Raw genomic sequence first — 15,681 nt, forward strand, 5'->3', positions numbered from 1 at the left:
TACCATCCAATCCTTAATTAATATAAAAATTAGTTAACTAATTTAAATAGATTAAAAAAAACTAATTAAGTTGGTTGTTTGTAATAAATAGATACTCCTCCGGTCCTTATTATAAGACCCAATTTGACTTTTTATTTGGTCCTAATTATAAGACCCAATCCATTTTGTCTCTTATATTTATGTATTTTTTTTCCAAGATAATCCTTCTAATAATGATAGTTTTAGCCAATATACTTAATTAGCAAGGATATTTTAGGAATGACAACACTTATTTATTATAAATAACCAACTTAACTTACTTCCTTAATCTCCTCAAATAAGTCAATTGGGTCTTATAATTAGGACCGGAGGAGTATTATCTTTATTAAAATATCCTTACTCATCAAATGTATTTGTTAGAACCAATATTATTACAAAGACTATCTTTAAAAAAAGAATAAATATAAAAAAATAAATTAAAATCTTATATACAGGACCACAATAAAAATCAAACAGCCTCTGACATTAAAAAAAACCAGAAGTAATATCAAATTAAAAAAAATACCACACTTTGCCCCGTATTGGGATCTCTAAATATAGCTTTAAAACTTTATCATAGAAAAAGAACCAGAGCATCTCATTGCATAACAGAATTTTTTTCACTATCATATTAATAGACAAGTGTCGGCCAGCCTTGAAAGCTGGCTGCCATTACTTTCAGAACAACGTTTTTTCTGGCCCCTAAGAAAATGTGTGTGTCTGTGTGTAGCGAGCTTCGTAAAGATGGAAGTAAAACCATGCAAAATCTCGGGCGAAAAAAGGAAACCCACGCAATATATTCTACTCAAATATGACATCCATCCGCCGGAGGACTAAATTATAATGTTGACAAGCACAAGCATGACTTAAACACGCTTGTATCAATAAATTAAACTAAAAAGATACAAATTAAACTTCAAAATGGCAACGTCAAGTCATTTTACAGATCTTACACTCGTTGAAATTCTCAAACTGTGGATGGCCTGTGTCTGAATTTAAATAAATAATAGCCAGCATCACTTTTAATTTCTCATTTTCATTTCTCTCAATTCCGTCCCCATCATTTTCTTCACCTTCAAACACCAGCGAAAACTGAAACCAAAAAGAAAAAGGTATTCAGTTGATACACATTATGCAGCGTAAAATCCTTACTTCACTGGCAGAAAAAGCTCCAAATGCGGTAAAAACACATACTTCGCAGCCTGATTCTAGAAGCACGATACTTCTATAAAAGGGTTTTTCACTCAGATGAGATGAGAGAACAAACCTTAGAATGTTCAATCTTGAGGTTTCATGGCAGGAAAGAGGAGAACCTCCTGTATGCCCCAAAAACATTAAACATTGTCAGAAATAAGTGATTGCAAAGACAAAAGGGGGGAAGAGAGGTAGGCCAAGAACCTTAATATTCTGTGAATCAGTCAGCAGCATGGTCAGCCGATCAATACCTAAACCCCAACCACCAGTTGGGGGCAAACCGTACTCCAAAGCCGTACAAAATGTTTCATCCAAGGCCATTGCTTCATCATCACCGGATTGCCGATCCTGAAATTCAAAGCACATATTTTGAAAATGTTTTTCAGTAGAATTCGGAAAAAAAAATTGCCATTCATTCTAAACAAACAATTCTGCACAACACATTACTATATCATATCTCAATACCTTGAGCTGTTCAGCGAATCGCTGGCGTTGTACTACTGGGTCATTCAATTCAGTGTATGCATTGCATAGCTGAAAAGAATCACGAGGCATCAGTTGTATTGCCGTTAACATGTTCAGTTCAAAATTATTCACCAAAAGTTAAGAGACTAACTTCATGTTTATTAACAAACAATTCGAAACGCTCGGTCAAGCCAGGTTTTGATCTGTGCCACTTTGCCAAAGGACTCATTATCTCTGGATGGTTTATGATGAATGCAGGATTCACACACGTTTCCTCCAAGAAGTGGCCCACAAGCTACAACATGATAGATATAGCATCACATAAAAAACTTGTACAGTCCAATATGCATTAAGGTACCCGGAACAATATGTGCATGTATAAAACACAAGCAAGCAATAATAGAGTAGACATGGAGCTTCCAATCTCACATGAACTCATTGGTGTCACAGTTCTAAACTACTGAGATGCTAGAGCTTAATAATTGAAAGAATATGTAATAAAATTATCACGTTGTATCATGGCAGCAACCACTTGTTCCACAGGCTAAAAAGTAAAATGCAGACATACACTTTTATCCCACTATTTTTTTTCCATTTCTTTTTCATGGTGGAAGGAAAGAATGTTAATGAGTATGAACTACTTATTGGGCAAATATCTAGCCTATATCATTTTCAGATCCAAAATACATTAGAAGAAATATTCTTTCCACTATTTGAATTCTTATCAAGTTCTTTTAATTGTCGATTCATCAGCATCAAGACTTAAAACCATCCCTAGGACACATTTAAAATGCAACCGATGCTTAGTGTCAGTATAAAAATTTTGCCAGAAAATCGTGGAATCATAATTCATGCAACAATGACAAGGTCACAAGCAGATTACTTTATCCAACAAACGAGCTGTTGTTTCAGGTGGAGGGCATTTGATGTCAAACTTCAAACATGCATCCTTCAGATATTTATTAGCTTCTTCACTGGATAAGTCCTTGGGAATACTTAGGCCTGCCATTTTCTCCAACTCCTCTATCATGTCGATCCTTCTGTTAAAAACAAAATATCCAAATGAATCGATTAATAAAAAAAATTAATTGCCAAAATTGTTGACCATCAATATACAAGATTTACCTGAAAGGTGGAGTAAAGTCAATCTCAATTGGATCCTTGTCTATCCCATTTGCATGGTATTTAATTTTATAGCTTCCCTTCGTCAGTTCCTTAACCATACCTATTTGAAGGTTTCACGTCAGGAGATCAACCAGGTGACTTGAAGAGAATGTGCCAAGATAGAGATGAACAAAATCTTACCGCTCAACATTTGCTCGGTAACCTCCATTAAGTCATTATAGTCTGCGTAAGCCATATAGAACTCACATGTAGTGAACTCAGGGTTATGCGTCAAATCTATGCCCTCATTTCTAAACTGCTTTCCAATTTCATAAACACGGTCCAAGCCACCAACAACTAGCTCCTTGAGATAGAGTTCGGGTGCAATTCGCATAAACAATCTCATGTTAAGTTCATTGTGATGTGTTACAAATGGACGGGCTGCTGCTCCGCCAGCAATCATGTTCATCATTGGTGTTTCAACCTTGAAGAGGAAGGCAAAGTTGGTAAATGAACGGGGGGTAAACAGCAAAAAGGAAGTTGGCCTAAGCACACTAAGAGTGAGAACAAACCTCCAAGAAATCAAGGTCATCGAGGAACCTCCTAATGTAAGAGATAACTTTGCTCCTGGTCTTAAATATTTCTCGAACCTCATTATTCAGCATCAAATCCAAATGGCGTAGTCGATATCTTGTTTCCTACAAGATAGATATATAAAAATATATCAAATTACTATACAGCCACCTATATACACTTTGGATTTTTGATATTTCTTTGGGGGACCACACACAGAGAGACAAGGATGATTTCCTGACCACAGGTATGACACATGAAGGAGATAAAAGAACAAAGCAAGAGCTTAAAACAGAAATACCTGATCCTTCAAAATGTAGGCCTCGGGATTCCTGGAACTTCCAGGTGTCCATACATGTTTCTGCATATCATTAAAGAAATAATGACGTTAACATATATGAACCTCAGCACTCAGCAGCATCAAGGATCTAAGGAAATTATATTCACCTTCAAATTTGCATTATCAGCAGCAGCTGCAGATTTTTGCCTTGGCATCATACGGAGACAATGGGACAACAATATAAAAGTCTTGGGGAAAATACTGAGTTCTCCCTTCTTACTTTTCCCTGGAATACGAAAATGGAAATAACGAGGTTTATTCAGAGTGCAATCATATAACGAGAATTGCAATTTATTGAGAGAGAGAGAGAGAGAAGAAGCCTTGCTTGAAGCATCTATTCCTCTTTGTTAAGCACAAGTACAGATATCTTGCCATTCCATGTTTGCTAAATAGGAAATACTTTCAGAGAAAATGTTGCAATCGACAGATTTAGAAGAATTAAGGCTCAAGCATAACTTTCCTATCCTTTGATTGACACCATTTACCTCGTTTTAAAAAAAAAATGCTATTTAATATGCAATTATGCATATTGCTGAGAAGAAATGTTCAAGGACCTACACGACATGAAATGAAACAAAACCATCTCATGTTAATGAAGAAAGGAAACTAATAGGAAACCACCCTCAATATTCCTTCGCTATACCTATGTGATGCACTAGGACATTTTCAGTGACAGCAAAAGCTTCTCTACTTAAGCAAGTATATTTGCTAGGGGAGGATAAAGAGTGAGAGAATTTTATGAGAAAACAAAAAACCACTACTTAAAAAAGAAAAAAAAGGAAATTCACTGAATTTATACCTAAAAATTAAGGAAATCAATAGCCCCACCCCAGCCCCAACTCAAAACGAGAAATACTGGAGCAAATTGAAAGACGTTGTATCTTGAACCTGGAAAGCCAGTGATACCAACAATATCACCACGCTTCACATTGGAATGGAACTTGGAAAATTCAGCCTCATCCATGTCAGAGTTCCTGCACCACAGTAATATGGACTGTTTTAGTCCTGTGAAGACATAAAAAGAGAATAAAACAGTAACGTAATTAAATAGGCAATTTTTTTCTAAATTTAGAAAAATAGTTACCATTATTAGACAGCACCATACTGCCACCAAGTTGCTTTATTGATCTATTGTCTATTGTCTAATTTAGCAGAGAAACAAATGCTAAGAACAATCACATTGAAGTGAAAAATATAGCATGAAATTAAAGTATGATAGTCCTAGTTGGTCCTAGTTGAAACACTACTACTCAAACTAACAAGAGGCTTCATGCAATTTACGTCCTAATGATTGAGAAACATACGACCGAACTTCCATGACATATGATCTTATATTTTCCCCCCAATATATCATTTAACATGTGAGTAGAGAATCCAGCTCGTATGGCATGGTCCAACAACATATCAAGCAACTGAAAATTACACATCAATATTAATAGTTTTTCTTTCAGTGATGGGCAAGGCAAATGAAGGACGCTTCAATTTGTTACTGGTGCCAGGCATGCTCTGTTGACTATATTATTCTCCCTTCATCCCAAGATAAGTCAGCAACATATGCGTTCAGAGATCAAGGATGCCTATCAAGATTTCACTATCTTACGCCCTTTTAACTTCTCAAAATATTTGATCTTAAGTACAGGGGAAAACGTGACATGCCTTGCATCAGCCATAACCTGGACCTTTGAACCACCACCATGCAGATCATAAAAGACTAGCTTTGCACCAGAAGACCGTTTCTGCATGATTCGTCCTGAAAATGCAGAACATGTTGAATCAATACATCAATAAATAAAGCATAAAAGATCCATAAGAAAATGACAATGAAAATAAAAATGTCATTACCAGCCAAAGATACAGAGATGTCCTCAAGATGCTCCCCATTGCCCATCCCCCCATATTTATCAATGTACTCGCTAATACACATAGAGACAGCAAATTTGTGTGGATAAGGATTTTTTCCTTCAGCCTTCTCAGCTGCAAGATACTTCAGTCGATTCTCAAGGTATTGCTGCCGGGAAAACAAATGAAGGTTTCATATGATAGTACATTTGGAAATACCGTAGTGCCAAGAGCAGAACTTTACCGTTGGGTCCATATCCTCGTCATCAGCAGAAGCAGCTTTATTAGATTGGGCACTTTGCATTTCAGCTGCCTGAAAATACAATATAAATTTTATTCATGTTAAGATGTCCTAATTAGCTCATCCACTATTAAAATGCAGAGGCATAATCACAAAAATATTCTGGCATGTCTAAGAGAAAAAAGCCTTTTTAATCAATATCCACCCCGTAAAGGAAAAACTTTTTAAAAGGGAAAGGGGTTACATAGCGTTAAATCACAAAGAAAACGGAGAATCCATATCTAATGCAAGAAGTCAAAGAATACAGTCGGAGAAACTATCCAACAAAGCATCTACTGAGACTCGTGCTATAGGCCCATCTCGCAGAAGCAGTAATCAAAATTATCCAGAAGCACAGAAATAATTACAGATTCCTGGAGTTTCAGAGAAATGAGTACCTTCTTGGCCTTCTCCTCCTCCTTGCGCTTTCTTTCCTCTTCCCTCTGTTTGTTCTTGAGTTCCCGCTTCAATGCACTGTAAGGAAAACCACGAAACCACATCAAGCAAGACGATAAACCCAAATTACGAGCGGACCGAGTTCAGTAGCACTCACTTTTTGCTGATGGTTTCACCGGAGGTGGGAACCGGCTGCTCCGATGAAGTTGCCATAGTCGAGTCCGAGGCGGCGAAACGATTCTGTGACCACGAGGAACAAGGGAGCGTTGCGCAGCAATATCAGCTTACCCGTTACAACTAACAAATAAGGGTTTAAGTTGAAACTGGCTTCACCAGTTCATTGTCAGGCTCATATATAAACGAGGCCCCTACTGTTTTTAAAATTAAGGTTAATTCCTATTGCTGATACTCTAACTGACTGGACGGATATGTTTCTACTCTGTGTGTATATGTTTTTTTTTTAAAAAAAATCAAAACGTAATTTCTTTAAATTAAAAATATCTTTTTTGGTGAGTATAAGTATCTTCTTATTGAAAACAATCATATTGGAGATATTTCCGGCACTTAATGTGAGCACCTCTCCCAGCAATAATTCAAATTTTGGTTCACCACGAGGGCACTAGCCGCTTTCACTAAACCTAACCCCGTTGGTAAAAATATTCTTTTGACATAACTCTTCGAATTACATCCTTGTATTTTAAAAAATGTGTAAATGTGCAATTTTATCTTTAATCTTATTTTTCATTCGCATTTAGGGAAAAAAAAAATTATACCGAACTAGTTGGTTCAACCGAAAAATTGGTGAATCGGGAGGCAGGAGTTAAACTAATATTAAACCGGTCTAATCGAGAGAAGACCAATGAAAACCCATAAAAACCAATGTGAACTGATGATAAATTGGTTTGAATGATTATACTACTATTAGTCTTATTTTTACTCTTTCAATTCTTAATATCTTAATCACTATAGATTTGAAATAATTTTAATTATCTTTTTGGTATCAATGATTATTAATTTTAGTAATTAGTGAATGATAAAGATTAAAATTCTAAATATTGTTGTACATTGTTATTGTTATACTCAAACTATTGTTATATTTCCTTGTAATATTTTGTTATTAGTGATTATTAATGTTATTATATTATGTTATTTTTAATTAAATTAAATTATTTTAATATGACCAATTTGATTCTAAATTGATCGTGATCCAACCAATTGACTATTTAATGTCCAATGCGATTTTTTATTCCTTGAATGCACCCAACAAACCAATTTTTTTAGTTATGCAATTTAAGCAAGGGTAAGATTACACAAAAAATCATAAATAAAATTACACTACTAAAAAAAGCAGATATTGAGTATACCGTAAAAATAAGATAGGATAAAATTGCATTTGTACCCTTAAAAATTTCTTTTAAAATTCATTTAGTGTTAGTTGGATTGCAAAGTCCGCTAATTAGAAAGCATTTAAACTTTTGATGCGCGTTTGATATTTTTAAAATCAAAATCAATCCCTATAGCCCGTGCTAGGAGATTTTTTATCATAAATTAAAATAATTTTAAATATGTATTTCATTTACTTGACAATAAGTATTATGTTATATTTTACTACCTCCGGTTCTAATTATAAGACCTCGCTTATAATTTACAAACGAGATCTTATAATTAGGATCAGATGCAGTATTACATTTATCATCAATCTTCTTATATATTTCTTGGAAAAAAAAATTCTTATACATGTGATGTTCTTTTTGAGTCAGATTTAGCCACATTATACATTAGCCTAAAAGAAATGGGCTGATAATTTATTGGATGAAGAATTTTAAAAATTTTGTTAAATGTCAGTATATCAATATTGTTAGTAAAGAATATTGATTTAAGAATAATAGTAAATCAAAATATGTGGAAAAATTCTTGAAGTCGCATCCAAAATACACACAAGATAACTACCCTTAAAATACTCAAAACCATGGTTTATACTTTATAAATTATACTTTTATTGCTACGTTTGTTTATAGGAATTGTGTATTACTACGTTGAGGGTGTGATAAATGGCTCTTTGAAGTCGAAAGGAAATCACTGACCAACCTAATTTACTTGATGACCAAGTAACCAAAACTTGATGGCTGCACTTTCTTTTTTCTTGTGATATGGCTAAAAAGTACTACTTGGGGCCAAGGTAAATTAATACTGTATTGATGATGTGAGGAAAAGGAATGGGTTTTTGAAATCAAAAAATAACAATCATAATGGTCAGCACAATTTACTTGATGACCAAGGCTAAAAGCACCTGGGCACGTGAAGCAAAAAAAAATTTTATGCATCTTTTTACTTGTGTTTGAAAAATATTGCCCTTTTATTTTTAAAAAAAGTGATGATTTTTGAATCAAAGGAGTACCAACGCATATTTTTAATTAGAAAAAATTAATTTTTAAAATTAATTTTTAATACGTATGCAACATTTAAAGATTAATTCCCATAGCCTATACTTTGGAGGGTTCTTATTATAAATTAAAATATATGAAAATGTGTATTACACTTTATTATCAGCGAATATTATATTACTATTTATTATATTTGTCAATATTTACTTATTTTTTTAATCTTATTCAATATTTACTTATGAATAAAACAAACAAGCTAAATCCTGAAAGAGCAATAGACTTGATTTACGTTCATATCAATTTGTAACTTCTGGGTTAATAAGGTAAACAAATGCCAATAATAAAGAAATACTCCTCTGATCCTAAATATAAAACATTTATACTAATGTGTATAAGGTTCTTATATTTAGAACCGGAAGAGTATTAAAATATGGGACATTGGAGGGATTCATGGGATGATATTTATACTATTGGAGGGATTCATGTGACTTGATTTACATTCCATGTTCATTTCTCAAAAATATTTTTCAATCATAAGCTTCATCTTTTTAAATTTTGCTTTTGTGATCCGGCTTTATTTTCTCTCCACCTAGGCCTTTCAGTGAGGAAGAACAAATAATAGCCAAGCATGAATTAAGAAAATCTAGATCTCATCATCGGGTCAGTTGTATTAGCCTTTTGATTTCAAATTGTGATGCCTGGCCTCTTCCTTGCCATTGCAGGGTTTGTTCAAAAAGGCATAACTATGCAAATTTCCCACATTCTACATCTACAATTATGCATCTTAACCAACACAATCAATACTGGTCAGTGACAATCACAAATGGCAGACCCTACTTTAACTAATCCTTTAATCAATAATGTTGCTGGGTTCTCATCTAACCAGAGGAATGAGAAAGTATTCTGCATAAAATAACTGCAACAATAAAAACAGCATTAGAAAGGGTACTTCACACAAAAACACACACACACACACTCTCTCTCTCTAAGGACCAGAGCAAAATTCTGAATAATAGCTTGCTGATTAATAGCTTTGCAGCTAATGAATAATTTTCTCTTTCAATGTAGAGCGTCCTATATTGAGCAGAAAATTTAATAATTGGAGCAGATTCTTGTGATTCACAAATGAGGGTTGTAACATCACCCCATCCAATAATGGGGTGCGATCCCAAGAACTGAATTTTCTGAAATTGCTTGCCCCCAAAGTTCTGTGAAGTCTTTCACGTGCAGTGATTTGTCTTTTTAAAAAAATTATTGTAAAAAGAAATGCTAAAGCCTTAACAGAACTTCAGAGACAAAAACTTCAGACCATCTAGATTGATGGTCCCTACACCCCACCCATTTCAAGAGGTATCGCTCAGCCATCAGAATTGGTGGTCAGTACAGGATTGAATTGATTCCTACTAGCTCTATAACAAACAATAAGCTATGATCACAACTACAAATATGATCTAATTAAATATCACTAGATTCACTACTTCAGTTAATGAGTTCTACTTTGGCAAAATGTACCTTTTGTTTTGTTTGGCATACATAAATTTAAAATTCAGAAAATTATATAATAGTTAATTCTTAAAAAAATCATTTTATAGTATAAAGTGGAAAATTGCGATTACCTGTAATACCAAACAAATATTCAAAAGAAACATGTATCAGGGGATTCTCAAACAAAAGGCAAATTTTACCTTCCAGATAAACATATAGAACGACGTTATGGCAGCTTTGCTCTTAAGATCTGAGGATTTGGCCTGATACCAGAGGATTGAAGCTAGAATGGCATGCCCGAGACCCTAACCCGTTGAAAGTGAATTTCAGGCTTCAGTGAAATGTTCAATCTAGTCCACTTTCACTTCAAAGTTATTAATTGGTATAAAGACGTAAAAGACAATTTGTAAATTTATCGAGCATCCTAAGCTTTCTCCGATCTCCAGAATTAATGCCTCCTAGCCTAGGAAGACTCATTTTGCATTTGATAAAATTAATATTGTAAAACGGTAAAGTGTGAGGTTGAGATTTTATGAAACAGAATTGCTTTCTTATGGAGATGTTTCCAGACTTCTATATAAATCGTCCACAATAAAAGTTTCCTAAGACGACATAAATCTGGTGTCTCTGTCATCAGTGAAACTTTTGATTAGTCCACATAGGTGCTGGGATGTTTTATTAAAAAAAGTTAGTAACAGAAGGTTTTATCAAGGGGAAAATAAGAGAATTAAAAATATGGGGGGGCTGACATAAAAATTAGAGAGAAAAATTATAAAAATATAAAGCTCAAAACGAAAAAGCCAGTGCAAGCATAATAAATTCTAAAAGGCAGGAGATAAACATTATAAGATCGAATTCCTTGCAAATAGATTTTCCAAGGCGTGTTTATCAAAATCCTACTTCCAATTCCCGAGACATAAATATCACGACTGCTTTACCGTAATAATTTTGCTCCAGAGACAAGGAGATGCAGCTCCCACCAAGAGGGCAACTCCATAAGCCATTTCAAGAAGAGAAACACAAATCCAGAACACCTGGGAAATATTAAATGGAGCACATCATGGAACACACGAGCTGAAACAAGCATGTCTGATGAGCTGTTGAAGTTTAGGCACATACCCGCTTCTGACCCAAACGTACCGAAAAAGATCGGATGCCAAATACTCTATCTCCTTCAATGTCTGGTATGTCCTATAGAACTCAGCGCAAGGTTAAACATCAGATGCACATCTCCAATCATAAATTCAATGAGAAGGAACAATTAGTTAGGAGGTAAAGAGCTTTTACCTTGAATAACGCTATAACAACAGAGAAGAAGCTCATGAAGCCGGTAGCAAAAATCAGTGGTCTTGAAAATAGAGCTGGCCTCTTGAACACATGAGTCTAGACATTCTTAAACGTATTAGTTAATCTTAAAAATTATTTTGATTCAAAAACTTGACTTGTTAGGGGAAAACCAGAATAACTTTGTTACAATATTTTAGTAGACAATGTTAATAATAATGCTACTACTGAGAACTTTGGAAACCCTTGCTTATTTCTTTCCAGTTCATATGGGATTATGAGTATAATTAAGCACGCTCCCAAGAGCTTGGGATTTTCTTTTAAATGATTTGGGGAGTATGGTTTTTTGTTCCTGTTGAAAAAGCAAAGGCATTCGCATCCACAATTTGACTTTGAAGTGCAGAATTAATTAGGTAGGACAAAACCTGTATGTGGAGAAAAAATGCAAGTTGAACAATTACTGCCCGAACAGCCAGGATGCACATTGCCGCTATCACTGCAAATCTCTTCCATCTCAACAAGGGCAACTGAAATTTTCCAAGAGCTATGAAGTTATAAAACCAATGCAATCAACACCATCTGATAATTTGGCCAAAAACAAAACACCATCCAGCATCACAAAAATCGAGTGTTTTCAAATGCAAATAATTCATTTGTTTGCCCACAGATTTTAAAATGAGTTGACTTAAAGCAATAGAACTACTTGCCATCTGTTGAGTCCCCGTCCTCTATCATAAAATAGAGCCATCACATAATTCTAACCCTCACATTTCACCCAAAACTCTCGTAGATTTTATCTCAAAAGGGGGGGAAAAAAGGAAAAATGATTAGTTACAAAAGCCATGAACTTTGGAGGAAAAAGCAATGGATTCAACTCTGATCAAATGCACAGAAATTAAGAGCATTCTGACATGATTGGTCCCCCAGTTACCACAGAAAATAAATTAAACAAAAAAAAAAAAAAATCAAACAATCTGAGTGAACTCACATTGATTGAATAAGCAGTCCCTAGAACAAAACTGATAGAAAGAGCCCAGAACAAAGGCCATGAGCCTACAACCCACCCTAGCCAGAAACTCTGCAAATAATGAATTACAAGCCACTTAACAGTCAGTCAGTAGAGCATATTCAGAACAATATATTCAGGAAAAGGCAAAAAGAACAAGCAATTAAGGAAAAAGAAGAAGAAGATATGGAATAAAATACTGAACTTCTGTTTTATCAAAGACTGAATTGTCTAATCCTAGCTAGCTAGTGCTTTATATAGGGCCCAAAGGTCTACAATTGATGTTAATAATGGGGAATTTAAATATAAGATGACAATGAAATCCTCACAAATGCAAGATTTCACAGAAATCATATCAAATAATCAAAAAAAAGAATTTCTACATAAGAGAACAAAAAAGTGGCTAAAGAGCAAGGCCATAAACAGGAGGATAAAGACATACAAATCCAAGAGCTGATTAAACAAAGAGAACAGATCAGAAATTATCTCTAATACGCAGGACATTGGGCATGAGACATGTTAAGCAACAGGTCATATTTATCAGGTAGGAAATTTGTTTCCATTTTTCCAAACAAGAACAAAACTTAATTCAGATACCAAAAAAATATGCAATATATATACTTATGTCCGAGTTTAAAAATATAGTTGACATGGAACGAAGATAAGTGTTCATTAACCCTATGAGATATAGAGAGAAAAATCCCACGGCTGACCAAACATATATGCCAGATATTAGGCATGATTAAAAAAAAAAAAGCAATAGGTTACATTAACCATGAAGGGAATTTGTTTTAATTTTCAATCCAGAACATATTAAGGATAGGTACCAGAAAAATATGTAAACAAAATGTGTTTTAAAAAGTAATTACATGACCAGGAGCAAAGATAATTGTTCATTAACCCTAAAATTAGTTTCTATGAATAAGGAGGAAGATAAAGCGGGACAAATAAAATGCATCCAAGTAACAATAAAGAACTATTCTATATCTGGTACCAGAACTGAAAAAGATGCAACAATCGCAACACCAGTTGTGAAGGAATACTCCCCAGATGCCAATGGAAGATATGGCTTGTTAATCTACAACAAACATATAAAAGTCAATAAACTTGAACTTCCCAAACGAAAATTTCCATTATCCAAATTATTTCTATTTGTAACCTTTCATACCTTGTCTATTTCAATATCAGATAACTGATTTAAACCAACAATGTAAATATTCATAAAGAGGGCAGCCACCACAGCCTGGCACGTAAAAACTAATGTATTAATTGACTCATGTAAAATAGCAATTCATGATTTTAAATCAATAAACTCATTAGTTTCCTTGCCTGCAATACTCCAGTGAAAAATAATGGAGATAAATCTGATACCTTCTCCACTGCAAGGAGGGATACAGAGAGTATGCTCAATGCCTGTTAAAACACAGAATGTGATCACCTCTAAACATTCAGCAGAGCAACTTTGCCATTAATTACGGAATAGGCTCATACAATTCAATTGGATTAATCACGTATTTAAGTATATATGTTTCAAAGATTATATTAAAAAAGTTTCAACTTAACTGTTCCAATAACTGTGTGTGGCCTGGAAAACCGGTAAAAAGCATCTAAGACTCCAGTGACAGAGTGCCAAATGTTTTTTTGATCATAAGCTCCGGGTTCAGATTCAAAAGATTGTTCAGAGGCTGCATTCGCAACATATTTTCTGTCACTTTCTGGACATGTATATCCTCCTCCCATGCCTTTGTTATTATTATGATGGAACCTTGTGATCTGATTATCATCTTGGATCTTCCAAGCCTTTTGCCATGAAGTTATTCTAACATAAGAACCTAGAATACCAGCTATTATTAGTTAGAACACAGAAGTAGTGTCCTTCGAAGGACTAAATATAGAAATTTTTCTCAATTTAAAGTGACGTCCAAGCTTTTGGTAAGGTCACAATTTTGCGATTCCACAAATGCATGTAATTCTCAATATGACCATAAGAGAATCAATTAGTGCAGTTGGTAGAGTAAGTTCCTAAAATTCCTTGCCAAGTTCTATATAAAGTCTCACACACACACACAAGAAAAAGGAAAAGAAAGAAAGAATGACAAGCCACAAGTTAATTATAAACTCTCCTGCCACAGTTCAGGTCCTTCTCAATTTCTTGTTATTGCAATGATTGGGGTGGGCCCCCCCGAGGACAGTTTTTATTCCCATGCTTATGGGTGAAATGTAATCTGAGCACCGTAAAAGGGAAGCTTTATTATCACAAATGTGGCCTCCCTAACATCCATTATGCAAAATGACAAGGAATTGCTTTGACAGCAACGCTTAATATTCAAAACTTCAAGTATATCAGTTTAATTTTTGGAAGTGACAGACCACCATCTTCCATATAACTTAGACAAATTTCACTTTTAGTGATCCCACTGGAGAACTGGCGTCCCTCCCCTGCCAATGTACAGTAACACAACAACCATGTTTCTAGTGATGAGGAGTTTTCAACATTTCTAATTGTTCCTACTTCTGTTCCTTTTATTTTACTACAATCTCAAACTTCTTACATGGGTAATTAATTCCCGATGCTTTGTATGGCTAAGCATCTATTATTTCGCCAACGTAGGAAGAAATTTCCTTTTGACTAAGCGTGAAATGGTACCATTAATTACAATGTAGGAGGGATGAGAAATACAAGTAGAAAACTTTAAGAATGCAAATTAACGGGAATGGAGAAATGGGAGGACAGGGATTGAAATGAGAAAGAGATAGACATACAGGTTTTTATGCAAATGTGTATTCTCTTAAACCTCCCCCCCCCCCCCAAAAACCACCACTAACACTACACGTCAAACGGATACAAATGAGAAATACTCTCCCACATATCGAACATAATGCAGCAAAAAAGAAACGATGTATAAGCATACTTGCATAGCAGCTCTTCGTGTAACCTTTACTCCTCCAGCCACTTCCACCTATCAAGAGTTGCCTTGAGTTAGTAAGTAGGTGCCCAAAAAAACAAAAACAAGAGCAAGCAGAATAATCGAAAATTTAAATTAATAATAATCTTCCTCTCCCAAACGGGGATTTAAGAAATAGGCCGAACGAAAACCAGGAAATGATAAATCAGTACTCTTTCGTTAACAAATTCGGATGTCCTAGAAGTTCCAGAGGGCCATCGTTCCAATTCAATATATCCAGATGGGTTTCCCCCTTGAAACAAGCCTTAGTCAATGAAAAGCAGACATACCAGAGCTAATCGCACAAGCTTTAGGAAAAGACCCAAGGAGCAACGAATCCATCAAGTTGATTTTTATTCTTCAGCCAG

General features: G+C 34.7%; 2 protein-coding genes across 2 annotated transcripts; both read right to left on the reverse strand.

Annotated features, from left to right (window-relative positions):
* Window positions 1–864: 864 nt before the first annotated feature.
* Window positions 865–6,521, reverse strand: LOC114737455 (lysine--tRNA ligase, cytoplasmic). Its single transcript, XM_028925376.1, has 17 exons — window positions 6,367–6,521; window positions 6,212–6,287; window positions 5,778–5,846; window positions 5,537–5,702; window positions 5,351–5,444; window positions 4,583–4,668; window positions 3,802–3,920; window positions 3,656–3,715; window positions 3,354–3,479; window positions 2,983–3,265; window positions 2,803–2,902; window positions 2,561–2,717; window positions 1,829–1,972; window positions 1,678–1,746; window positions 1,417–1,560; window positions 1,286–1,334; window positions 865–1,110 (listed from the first exon to the last, which is right to left on the reverse strand). Exons 1-16 carry the CDS (start codon window positions 6,420–6,422, stop codon window positions 1,296–1,298), a joined length of 1,788 nt encoding a protein of 595 aa, XP_028781209.1. The 5' UTR covers window positions 6,423–6,521; the 3' UTR covers window positions 865–1,110; window positions 1,286–1,295.
* A 2,701-nt stretch (window positions 6,522–9,222) lies between these two features.
* Window positions 9,223–15,681, reverse strand: LOC114737458 (homogentisate phytyltransferase 1, chloroplastic). Its single transcript, XM_028925380.1, has 13 exons — window positions 15,604–15,681; window positions 15,281–15,328; window positions 13,932–14,200; window positions 13,698–13,781; window positions 13,537–13,611; window positions 13,363–13,446; window positions 12,351–12,440; window positions 11,788–11,889; window positions 11,366–11,461; window positions 11,198–11,269; window positions 11,017–11,112; window positions 10,279–10,383; window positions 9,223–9,509 (listed from the first exon to the last, which is right to left on the reverse strand). The coding sequence occupies exons 1-13, from the start codon at window positions 15,653–15,655 to the stop codon at window positions 9,468–9,470; spliced, it is 1,215 nt and encodes a 404-aa protein (XP_028781213.1). The 5' UTR covers window positions 15,656–15,681; the 3' UTR covers window positions 9,223–9,467.

Source organism: Neltuma alba, unplaced genomic scaffold (assembly GCF_004799145.2).
Source record: "Neltuma alba isolate B1F8T4 unplaced genomic scaffold, ASM479914v2 tig00013455_pilon, whole genome shotgun sequence".
Lineage (NCBI taxonomy): Eukaryota > Viridiplantae > Streptophyta > Magnoliopsida > Fabales > Fabaceae > Neltuma > Neltuma alba.

Coding starts and splice junctions, on each gene's coding strand:
- LOC114737458 (XM_028925380.1), bottom strand. CDS start 15,655: ATGGATTCGTTGCTCCTTGGGTCTTTTCCTAAAGCTTGTGCGATTAGC. Junction 13,612..13,697: donor TTTTCACTGGAGTATTGCAG/GCAAGGAAACTA, acceptor TTTACGTGCCAG/GCTGTGGTGGCTGCCCTCTT. Junction 13,447..13,536: donor CTGATATTGAAATAGACAAG/GTATGAAAGGTT, acceptor TGTTTGTTGTAG/ATTAACAAGCCATATCTTCC.
- LOC114737455 (XM_028925376.1), bottom strand. CDS start 6,422: ATGGCAACTTCATCGGAGCAGCCGGTTCCCACCTCCGGTGAAACCATC. Junction 2,718..2,802: donor GACTTTACTCCACCTTTCAG/GTAAATCTTGTA, acceptor TGTTTTTAACAG/AAGGATCGACATGATAGAGG. Junction 1,747..1,828: donor TGTTTGTTAATAAACATGAA/GTTAGTCTCTTA, acceptor GATTCTTTTCAG/CTATGCAATGCATACACTGA.